The 13,014-nt window shown below is 30.0% G+C and overlaps 1 protein-coding gene across 5 annotated transcripts in view; it reads left to right on the top strand.

Moving 5' to 3' along the window:
* The first annotated feature begins 30 nt into the window (after positions 1-30).
* Positions 31-13,014, top strand: part of LOC134725333 (heparan-alpha-glucosaminide N-acetyltransferase-like) — a 31,006-nt gene continuing 18,022 nt past the window's right edge. For all 5 annotated transcript variants that reach the window (XM_063589056.1, XM_063589059.1, XM_063589054.1 and 2 more), the window contains exons 1-5: positions 31-137; positions 9,217-9,371; positions 10,105-10,232; positions 10,920-11,044; positions 12,920-12,989. In XM_063589056.1, the coding sequence (XP_063445126.1) occupies positions 77-137; positions 9,217-9,371; positions 10,105-10,232; positions 10,920-11,044; positions 12,920-12,989 (539 nt within the window). In that variant the 5' untranslated portion in view covers positions 31-76. The remainder of the gene's footprint in view (positions 138-9,216; positions 9,372-10,104; positions 10,233-10,919; positions 11,045-12,919; positions 12,990-13,014) is intronic.

Genomic DNA, 13,014 nt, shown 5'->3' with positions numbered 1-13,014 from the left:
TTTCTTTTTCGTTTCTTCAGAATATAAATAATGTTTTTCCACGTGATAAATAACGTGTCATGTGATAAGAAGAAAAATGGCAGCTTGCAGCTTTAAAAATCTCACTGGAAGAATCCTTTCAATTTACGTTTTATTTTGTATGTACAACTCCACTGGTATTTAGCCTTTTTGCACATGGCACAAACTGCTTTTTAATTATAGATTTTATGATAAATGGTCATGACATGACTTACTGTAGCCGGGGAGGAGGGTTTTTAAGAATTAAACTGCACCAGAGGCAGAAGTTAGCAGAACAAAGTTACAAACTGCTTTTAAACTATTTTATAATTAATTTCAACGCAACAATGTTTGTATCGTTTATTTTAATTGGATAACATCACTAATTTTCATGGCATCAATTGACAATTGATGCTTTTGAACGTACGGAACGTATATGGACCATAATTTGGTATTCGGCCTTTGGTTTCTTTTTGTATCCTTTTTTATAAGTTCTAAAATTTTGACTTTTATTTTGTGGGTTGTGTTGGTGTTAGAATAGTATGAATGGAATAATTGAGTTTTTCGAGAAAAAATTAATACATTTTGATTCACTGTTTACGTGACATGAAACCAAACAGGAAACCAATCTTTATTTTCTTTATTTTGCACAATATAATTCAAAAGGCATAAATAAACACCATTACTAGTGTTACTTGCTTCATGTTAATATTTAAAATCTATTTTCAATGTTATATAAAAGTTTTTTTTAAACCTGACAGGAAACCATAAGAAACCGAAAGCATTTTTTTAAAAAATCCATCTTAAATGTAACAGTATTATAAAACTCCTAAATATGTGCTTGTTTTGAAAACAATTAGTACAATTTATTCAGAATTTTCCATATTTTCTTCATCATGTTCATTGATACAGGATACCATAATCGTTGTATCTTGATGTTTAAGCCAAAAAAATGTATTTATATTTGGTTTTGATATTCCAGTTATATACAATTTATTCCAAATCATTGGCAATGTAACATTCTTTAAATCCAGTAAAGAAAAAAACTTTTAACTTGGAATTAAAATCTTTAAAATAGGCACCATGTGATACTTGTGACCTGTACATTATCTACATGGTTTCCACATTTTAACCTACTTTAGTGGGCTAAAATCAATAAAGTATTTCCTTTCAAGTCATGCATGGTAAAAGTTTACTTCTCCTTTGACAAGTTTATTGCGTTTCTGATAAGTGTTTGCAGAACATGAATAAAAAATATTAATTAAAAACTGTGACAAAGATTCCAACTTTGTACATTCCAAGTGTAACGGTATATTAACATGTATTTTTTATTAAATTATATTTATTCACCTAAAATATCCAGTAATATTTACTGCTGAAGTTAAATCAATCCAACGAGCATTGGTACAATGATAAGAGACGTAATTTCGATTGATTTTTCCAAGGACTCTTCACGTCATTATTGGGAAATGAAGTGTGTTCTAACGTCTGTCAAATATGAAATCGATTTTGTCAAGTCATTGGGCATTTATTTTCACACAGGATCGTATGTAACATTATGCACATAGGAAAAATAACAGACCACCGGCGCAATCTCTTTGACAATTGTATTTTCCTCTTTTTAACAAGACGAAACAAGTCTACAGATTATGTTTGCTAACATCCCGTTGGAAACAAAAACAATGTTTAGACCTAGTATTTCGTACATCCGGCCATAATGGCGTTATCACATGTTAGTCACATGTTTCACGTATGACCGGAAATGGTTGGAACTTAAGGACAAAAACAATTTTAATAAATAACTGGACTTCTGTTTTGTGTGAAATGTAACGCATAACGACAACGTAATTTTCTTACTTAATTATTACGAAGATCAAAACAAGAATGTAAATCATCTCAAATTTACGTGTTTGAACATCTCGCGAGAGTTCATATTTGCATATTGTTTTTAAGAATTCTATTACAACAAAGCAGATTACATCATTTCAGTGTTCTCCCCAGGATTTTTTGAAGGCGCAAAATTCAAGGGCGCGTAACTCTTTTTTTTTTAGATTGAACTTGTGTGATCTGAAGCAATCAGTTATAAATCATGACATGCTATATGAGTAATATATGAGTAATAATGTTTTGTGTTATGGGCAAAGTAAAAAAAAATGGTCCAAATATTTTTTTTTTGGTCAAATTTCAACATAGTTTTAGTCCATTTTCTTTTACCATGTTTACAGTATGATCTTGATACATATACATTTAGGTTAATAAATCCAAAAGGATATTAAAAAGTATAAAGAAACAAAAAAGTTCTGTAACTTTATTGACATAAACCAATTGAAAAAAATTAAATCAAGTAGAATCTATACCTTTTGGGAATATGATTTCAAACAAATTCTATCAAATATTAATATTTTTTTCACCCCATTTGATTGCAGAAATCCAAACATTACTTTTAAGGTGGCTCATGGGTACAAACATTTTAGCAAAAAATTAAACCTTTATTTTTTCATTACAAATTTATTTTTTATACACTATTAGTTGTCACTTTATGATATGGTACAAAAAACAACCCAAACAATTGATTTGGTTTGGCCCCAGATGACTTTTAAAATTGAAAAAGCTCCAAATTATCTCCCTTTGGTGCAAAAATGCCATTTTTTTGCCTTAAATTTAAAATATCTTTTTTAACTCATCGGTGACCTATATTTTTTATTATTGTTTTCAAATAAGCTGTACATAAACTAAATAATTGTAAAATTTAAGCGATTTCTTATATTAGGTTCTTTTTTTATTTCGATATTTCCTCTTTTTCTCCTATTAGTTCAACAGAAAAAAGGACATTAACAAAAATGTATGCTTCTTCCAGAGGCAGATTGTAGCTTAAATGAACGGTTACCCCATTTTTTTATTGCATTTTTCTTTTAAGTATATGATAAAGTTCATTTATGAAAAAATATAGGGAAATCTTATATTAGGAAAAAAAAATCATTTATACCCAGGAGCCCCCTTAATGCAAAAATTAATAATCTCATCTTTGATTATAATTTTTTTTAATGTTTTTGGCTATTTTTTGTATCAATTCATTTAAAGTTGATTAAAAAAGTTTTAATTAAAAAATAATTCATTAATTAGTTGATAAACAACCTTCTCCTTATCAAAATTAACCCTTTTTTAAATTCAATGACAAAAAAAAATGATAGATAAATCTTTTAAAAAAAAAGATGTATCTAACAGAAAATACATGAAATACATCCAATTTCCCCTGTTTTTGTTGCACTCCTGACATATTATACACCAAACTAAAATACAGAAACTAGAACAAAATGCTCATGATTTTTCAATTTTTTTAATCATTGATGGTTTATAAGGACCTAAATCTGTCATTTGAATGTAATTTCTGTTTTACCTTATGCATCTTATGCACTTCAGACCATATTTAAATTGAATTTTCTGACACATTCTTATACAATTGAGGGTAAGTTACCAAACTATGAACTAAATTCCATTAAATATCCATCAGAATTGTTGTTTGACAGCTTAAAAAGAGGTCTGCAATCTTCAAAATTTTTCTGAACTCTTATTGTTTTTTTTAAATTATTACCTATATAAGGTACTTTATTTTACCCTATCTTGTTGCACTCCTGACATTCAATATATATCATAACAAAATAGTTTATCCATTATTAAAACATACCATGATTTCTAGATTAAGTGTTTATATACATTTGTGCCTTTCAGATTTGACATTTTATTTTCATTTAAACAATATTTTTATTAGCTATATCATACATATCACTTATTGTATAAATAAATTCACATCTCATCACATTTCGCTACTATTTTTTTAAATAACAGTGATTGCAATGTCAAAATGGGCTGAGTGTTGTGGCTTGATGTGTAGATTAATCCTGCTAAATATCTTTGTAAAATTTCGAGCATTAGACAAATTACATTAAAAAAAATGCCAAAATTGTCAGGAGTGCAACACTTTTTCTTGACATTTGAAAAAAAAATGTTTTATTTGAAAGACACAGCAACTTGTAATATGATGACATGTGCCATAGATTCTTATGTATATTAGAACTAGTATGTCTTAGGGATGATTTCAGCTCAGAATGAAGCTTATCCATTGAACCTTTTTGATACAAATGTGTTTTGAAAAAGAGTTGTGCCATGTCAGGCAGGGGCGTAGCTAGGCATTTTTGATGTGTACGCAATGCTGGGGAAGGAAATTATACGGCAGGGGTCTGGGCCGCTTAAGGCCCCAGAAGCTCTGGTGTAAATGGTGCAAAATCCTGCATTCTCGCAATTTCCGCGGACTTAACATTACCTCGCAGAAATCTTACTTTCAGGTGAAACAAGTTAACTTTGGAAATAAACAATCAGAGAAAAACAAAGAAACACATACTGTTGGCTTAACAATTTGATTTTTATCTAATGTGTAATGGGTTAAATTGGCCTGATAAGGTATATTTTATTTGTTTCCTAATCATGCTGAACCCACCTTACATTAGAAAACAAACTAATCAGTTCTAAGCCAATGCTTTGTAACTTATTAATAAATGGTATTTTTTTTATTGAAAAAAATACACAAATAGAAATTCGAATCACATATCTTTATGTTTCATTTTATGAGTGAACAAGCACATGAAGCAGTGTTTTCATTTTTTTTTTCTTTCAAAGTTAATTCTGATAAATGTAAATGCCCATTTCCTTTCTTTTTTTCTACGAAAGATGTCCAAAACGGTGTCTGCTTTAAAAAAATTCTCGGTATATGTTCGAAAGACCAAATCCAGTCTCAGATAAACCATTCGTTTTCATTGTATTTCTCAAGTAGGTCTTCACTCTTCCCTTGGAACTAAAAGACCGTTCTGCCGTTGCCGTCGAGACCGGCAAACATGCAAATACATTAAGTTCTAGTATCTGAAAGATTCCCGAGTATAAAATTTATTTCATCAATTATTTTGGAATCTTCAGAAAAGATGTTAGGGTAAGGAGGCATAGAAGACGTGAGTGACAATTGTGTTTTGATAGTCACATCCGGAGACCTCAGCCATTTTAAATTGTTTGCATCAGCAACAGAATCACGATGGTTTCGTAAATGAAAAGGGAAGTTTTCGGAACGGAATATAGCTCCAAAGTGATCATTAACATATTTGAATAATATTTTTTATTAACTTCATTACTTTAGTTTTATTCTTACCGTAGATTTACCATATTTTTATTTTTGTGAAATTTTCGATGTGTACGCAACTGCGTTTTTGCGTACGGGTTGCTACGCGCCTGTCAGGAGTGCAACACAAAAAATAATGTTACTGAGGAAAAGATGAATTTTGCTTAAATGGCTCACACCTAAATATAAACAAATAGCAATCCTGTATAACAAACATGTTCTTTTAGAATTTCAAAGCAGGATTTATAGATTTATTAGTTTTAAGTACAAATGTATATTTGTCCTAATCAAAAATTCTTGAATTTTTATATAATTTAGGAAGCTGATTCTCATAAACTGTGCATTTTTAAGAGAAATAACCATATTTCAGTTTCAAAAGTTTTATAATGGTTTCATGAAATACTTATTAAATTATTATAACTGTAATATCAAACAGTTAATTTTTATGAACTCCTGACATGAATTTACCCCAACAAAAAGTGTTTGCATATATATTCAATATTTTTATCTTAGAAATTTTCTCAAATTTTGAGTTCATCTTGCTTATCCAACCTTAAAATAAATAAAAGATGGGAAAGATAGTTGATGAAACTAAACTTACTAAACTTACTTGAGAATAAAATCAGACAGACTAAGGGACCAAAACACAACATCAAAGTCAACATCGACTATAACTTTGATGAGCAGAAAATTGAGAAAAAAATCTGAAAGAAGTTCCACCTCAAGGACACACTAGACATTATATAACCAAAGAAAGCACAAGAAATGTAAAACTTAATTCAAATACAAAGACTTTAACCTGAAATCAAAAAACATAGTTATAATAAATGGAAGAAAAAATAGAGAGATTGGCAACAGAAGAGAAAAATAAATTTACACAATCCCAAAAAAATCCAAACCCACAGAAAAATATCCAGTTGATAATTAAAAGTACAGGTTAAGATACACCATCTAGAGAAACAGAAAGAGAAGACTTAGTTTAGGAAAAATTCGTCCTGACAAACACAAATCTTGCCCTATAAAACAATTGAATACATCATAGCCACAGCTAAACCAAGGTAGTTAGAAAGAACTAAAGTACTGATGGAAGTGTGCTAGAAGTTGATGGGTGCTGAAGTGGAAACAAAGTTGAGAGATCCTTATTAGATTTGGAAACTTGAAAAGAAACGGGCATTTTCAAAAAGAATAGAGGCTACCTAAAAAACTTAGACTTAGAACTTAAAAGGAACTCTTTGAAAATGTCATTTTCTTTTCAACAGTATTCAGATATTTAAGGGGTTCCTCATCTTTGATTATACTTCAACATTTTAAAACTCACCGCAGCGTCATATCGGCCTGGGGAGAACACTGCATTTAAAAATTGCGTTATGATATTGGACACAAAAATCACGCCACTGTTCTTACATCTGCTACATAAATACTTATAGTTCTCGGCATTTTCTTCTCACTATTCTTATTGGTCGATGTTCTTTGTTATTTGAAAGCAAAAGTTACGAATTTGCCGGTGACGATTATCTATAAATCAGTCAGCGTTATGCTCTTCAGAAGCAAAAAGTAACGTGAGAAACGACACAAAAATACGGTTGTAGAATCTTTGAAATTCGTATATTTTAATTTTTTTTCTAGGGAAGAGTAGCATACACTTGTATGTTGATTATTTTATAATACTGATGGAAGGAAAAAACATTTTTTTTTATATATAAGTTAATGGTGTACATGGTAATGATGGTGAATAAGTGAATGAATATATAGAAAAAGGAGGGATAATTACACTGTACAAATTATTCATTTTTAAGTTTAGGAAATTGTTTATAAGCCTTGAAAATGAGAAGGTATTAAATTTTAATTATGCAAAGGATACATGTATATTTTGGCACAATGAAGCCATTTAATTACCATGCCACTTTGACATTTTGTTTTCATAACAGTTATTTGATCATGTTGATCATTACTGACATGACTGATATTTATTGAATACATTTTAATTTCAAAGTTGCTTCATATATACCATGTATTCAATGTAATAGTTCAAGAAAATAAAAACTAAACCAAATTTTTGTAAACATGGTAAAATAAGGTTTTCTTCCTTTAACATGTTTAAATACATTATAGAAAAATAATCTCAAACTGTTCAAAGTCTGACTTTTTATCCTGTGACTTTCTGTCATACATTCTTATTTATATCATGTATATGTTCTTTAAGTCAAAGGACAAATTCATCAAAAGGAATTGAAAAATATGAATGTGTTTACATCTGAAAATCTAATATGAATACAGACAAACTAATGCATATATTATTCATGATCTAGGAAAGTTTTAAGGCATTGCAAGACCAAGATATATATATATAAAAGTTATATGTGTAAGACTCAAATCTATGGTGGGTTCCAAATCTATGGCAGATCCCTAATCTGTGGCAAATGTGACGTCATGCCATCCCGTATCTATGGCCGATTTTTCACAATCCTAATCTATGGCAAGTTCTGTAATTTCCTAATCATGCTAATCTATGGTGGATTTTTGTTGTTTCCAAATCTATGGCAGATTTTGTTCAAATGTAGAACAAGGCAGTACATATTGATTAATGACTTTCCTGCTTCAACATATTCAAAGAAACTTGGGTTCAAATGTAGCTAATCATGCTAATGTTATGGTAATTACTACAAATAATCGAAAATGATTTTAGAATTTTAAACTAGCACCAAATTATTAAACATTTTCCTTAAATCTGGATGACCAAAAAGGGTGACTGAGTAGTGAGTATATATATATGTGAATAGGGATTGCTTATTTACAGTAATAATGATTTGCTGAATGCAACATATTACATGTATTAAAATTGAAATGATTTTGATGACATAAACATGGCATTTCTCAGGAATTGACCAAGCTGCTTGTGTCTGAGACATTTGATTAGAGATACCTTTTACCAACTATATATTATGACTGATCACTTTATCTTCAACTTTATATATAATAAATAAATATTTAAAAACCCCTGATCTTCTATTTCTATCAAGTAAAAATGGCTATGGAGTTATAGAATCATTAACAAAAAAGGAAAATATGCAGTTTAAACACCAAAAAAACCATTGCGTACGTCGATTAAAATGTCGATAAAAAATCTCCAGTTATGAAGCCCAAACTCCAGCTGAAAATTTCCTAATCTCCAGTTGTGACTTGACAACTCTGTCACATGTCTGATATATCCAAACTTAATATATTATTGAATTATAATTGTTTTACTGGGGATATATATGCAATTGATATAAATATATGAAATCAATTTGTGACATGAAATGAATAATATTTATTAAATCCAATCAAAGGGCCTGTTTTCGAGCATAAACATTTTGAACATGTACACATACAATGTACATGCCATATATCATGATATATATACAATATTAATTATACAGTTATTTTCAAAGATATATTACACGGATGCCCCACTTTCGCTATCATTTTCTATGTTTAGTGGACCGTGAAAGTGGGATAAAAATCTATTGGCATTTAAATCAGAAAGATCATATCATACTTGTCATAAGGAACATGTGTAATAAGTTTCGACATGTTCAAGTTGATTGGACTTCATCTTCCTCATAAACTACATTGACCAAAAACTTTAACCTGAAACTTGCACGTTAATTTTCTATTTTCATTGGACCATGAAATTGGAGTAAAAAATCTTTTTTGGCATTAAAATTAGAAAGATCATATTATAGGGAACATGTGTACTAAGTTTGAAGTTGGTTGGACTTCAACTTCATCAAAAACTACCTTGACCGAAAACTTTAACCTGAAAAGGGACAGACAGAAGGACGAACAGACGTACACACAGACCAGAAAACATAATGTCTCTCTACTATCGTAGGAGGGGCATAGAAAAAAAGAAAACCTAGATGTACATTGTACATTACTGCTAGTTGTCTGTTATAAAATTGAGAATGGAAATGGGGAATGTGTCAAAGAGACAACAACCCGAACCAATAGAAAAAACAAACATATTCCTAGTAATCTTATGGAAATTAATGTATTTTACTATTTTATTATAGTGTCACCATTATTGGTTTCATCAGTAATGCAGACCAATTGTAAACCAGACCATAAGATGGATAATGCTAGAGTGACCATTATAAATAACACTACAAAACCTGGAGTCTCCTCTTTAGATCTACTTGTTTCCACCATAACAGCTGAATGTTATACTGTGAGTTTTAATGATATGCTGCTAACATTTTTACATAAGTAACTTACTTTTAATCTGTTACTCCTCAGTTACTAGCATCAATTAGGAAGGTATTTCCAATCAAAATAGCTTAATTGTAACAAGTCATTTACTAATGTACTGTGTATATATACATTTCAGGTATCAGTCATCCTTATGATAAAGATTTAAACCAAGGAAGATGTTATCTCTCATTTAAATCGAATCTAAGAAAACACTAAACTTTGGGCATTTCCTTATCATATGTACCATTGTCTGATTATAAAGATATATTAGTTTTCACATAATTATATTGGTATATTAATAAGATGAGGTATGGGTACATGTATATATCACTATGACAGCTACCAACCAACCTCAATTATCTCAGGGTAGTTTGCTCACCCAGAGCATGAAGAGTATGAAGGTCTTTTGTTTAAACCTAGCTTGGTCAAACCAGAAAATGGACTGCTGACTTGTTAACAAATACTTTAAAATTGAGTATGAAAATCTAGAATGTGTCAAAGAGACAACAACCAGATGGTTCTTCAACACAGCCAGAGGCAGGCTTTTGTATGTTAACAATCTGATTCCACTAGATGATGGCCTAGCTATTACAAAATTATACATTTTTATCTTATGCAAGCAAGCCATTCACCATAAAGACTGATACACAAAGTCAGAGACTAATAGCAGTCACAACATGGAAGACTTATTATTTATTTGTATTTTACAGTGTGATCTACAGCCTACAATAGTAGTTAACTACAGTTCTAGTTGTACCATTCTACTAGACTCTCGATGGTCAATGAGAGTGGCAATTAAAGGTCTCAATCCTGCGTACAGTACTTCATCCAGCTGTAGGTCAGTACAACATAGGATCTTTACAGTAAAGTTAATAAGTTTTCATAATCTACTTGAAAAATATACCTTTTTTTTTTTTTAAATACTCTGATAACGGCAGATTCAGCTAGGGTGCAGTTTGAATAAATTTTGCCTGCACTCACTTAAATTTAGGACAAATATATGCAAAATTTGAATTGAATCGAACTTTTTAAGCTGCTTCGGAACCCTTCCCCTATGTCTTATGGATTGACGGTTGATGTTTGTCTTTCTTTACCTTCAGCATTTTTTTTTCTCCTGTAAAACCACTGCAAAAATTGGAACCTAAGTTAACAACAATCTTTTTTAGGGTTTTTAGACAATTTTTGAGCTGATAATCTGAAACCGACTTATTTAGCTGCCTTTTGCTAGGAAGGAACTAATGCATTAATCAACAGATATCTATGAACAAATTCTGTAAAATCAATTTCCAAACTTTCACGAAATGTTCTAATACTGTGGTATCAATTTCGTGGATTGACAAAAAAATTGCATTTTTGAGGATATTTGATTTTGTGGTTTTACCAATCTCTGCAAAAAAACATGTTTTTGTGGTTAACCTGTACCCACGAAATTCACAAAAATTGGTATCCAACTATTAATAATGAATCCCCACAATATCATTTCTATTTTAAAAATTAAAAATATACATGTTTGCATATATTTCAGTGAATTTAATTTGACAACACATTTCAAAGAATATGGAGAATACAATATATATGTAGAGTTAATGAAAGACAAGATTAAATGTAAAGGACCCATTTTAATGAACGCTCCAGCTGATAGCAATATACGTAAGTAGAAAAATAAACATATTACTGTGAATTCATTTTTATTCGTGGTATATCAATTTTCGTGGGTTTCGTGGGTCACAGCGAACCACGAATTTAAGAATTCAACGAAGAATAATCCTGAGAAATGTGTATGGAGTCGGATGTTTATTTCCGGTTATGTTATGCAGTTCTAGTATAGCGTTGACTAGCGATAAACATTATAACATAACATGTGTTTTTTATTGCAAGAAGATAGAAGTATTTTGATTAAATCTATAATAAATATATCGAATATCAGTGATAATTTAATTTTTAAAATTGATTAAAACTGTTCATGGAAAATAACTGCAAGTTTTTAATTACCGTGTCATAGTTTGGTTTACCAGTGATTAAAAGTCAATAGGATTAAGTACGGGGATATTGCCCGTAGGTAATATTGTTTATGACAGGAACATTTATTTTCACACCTTATACTTATATCACTGTTTATTATATCGTGATAAGGGAAATGAGCTTTCAATCACAGTGTTTTGAATGCCTTATAGAATTCAGACAAGAATTTATAAATTGTAAAACAAACAAATAATTAGTTGTCTCTGTCCATTATTGTAATCGAAATTATCAATGAACACTTTAACCTAGAATGATCAAGCGAGGATTTTGACAATACAAAACTTTTTCAATGAATTCCTTCTTCTTTGTTTTGTTTTATTATTGATCAAACCAAGGAGGTTATATGATCTCATAAATCACAAAAAAAAAACACGAATTACGTATCTAATTTTTTGTTGTTGTAATCAGCGATCCACGAATTTACGTATACCACGAAACGTCTTTTTTTCTCTATCCACGAAAATTGATACCCACGAAAATAAATGAATCCACAGTAATATAGTATTTATACTATTTAAAAGAAGTATTAACAACATTAAAAATCATAGGTAAAACTATAGAAAAACAAAAAGGGAACACTAATAATTAAAGTCAATAAAATTGAGAATGGAAATGGTGAATGTGTCAAGAGACAACAACCTGACCAACAAGCAGAAAACAGTAGATAGCCACCAATGTGTCAAAATCAATCAAACAAAATTATGATGCAGAAACTGATTATTGATGATCAACTACCTTTATGATAGATATATGTATGCAAGAACAAGTTTTATAAAAGTAGTTCAATAAATTTTCTAAAAGTTGAAGACCTTTCCTTTTTGACTTCACAAATGTAGGCAATTCATGTTTGAAATGTATGGAATATATGCTGAAGTTTGCAAAATAATATCCAAAATATATGAGTTACTATTACACATTTTTAATGAAACATATAAGAGAAATAGTGTCCTCCAGTTTAAACAAAGTCACTATCTATCCTTTTCTGATTTCGGAAATTGATAATATGATAAAAACCTAGAGAGGAAAACAATTCTGGATTAAATTTATGATGTATTAATCATACAATAATTTGCAGATCTTAACATGTACATTCATAATTTCATTACATGTATGTTTCATTATAATACATGTATGTTATTTTGATTGGCTTCTGATAATCTCATGCTATTCTGAAATGAATGTTCATTTCAAAATGAAATGTATTAAGATTCTTGAAGACACAAGCTTCCTCAATAAAGTGAACAGGTGAAAAAAAAAAGCAAAAACTTGATAGAAGTCGTGTTTACATGATCCTTGCAAAAAATATAATTAAAGGTATGGAATGCTTCTTTTCGTAATTTCGTAAACATGGTAAACATGGTAAAAGCGTTGGACTTAGCACACATTTTTCAGAACGAAGAGCTACTTTGGGCAAGACTTTTACACCCCAATAAATTTTCAAAAAGAAGCATTAAAATTCCTAAATGTAAAAGAAATTAGCTTATGATAACCTCTCTATTTCAGCTATATACATTATGCTAGGAGGATTTGTCTTTGCAGCTGCTGTGTTTGTGCTGGGTATTAAGTTTTATAGGTATAGTTAGAAATTATTGTATAAA

The sequence above is a fragment of the Mytilus trossulus genome, chromosome 7 (assembly GCF_036588685.1).
Source record: "Mytilus trossulus isolate FHL-02 chromosome 7, PNRI_Mtr1.1.1.hap1, whole genome shotgun sequence".
Taxonomy (NCBI): Eukaryota; Metazoa; Mollusca; class Bivalvia; order Mytilida; family Mytilidae; genus Mytilus; species Mytilus trossulus.
This window is presented reverse-complemented; position numbering and strand designations above follow the sequence as displayed.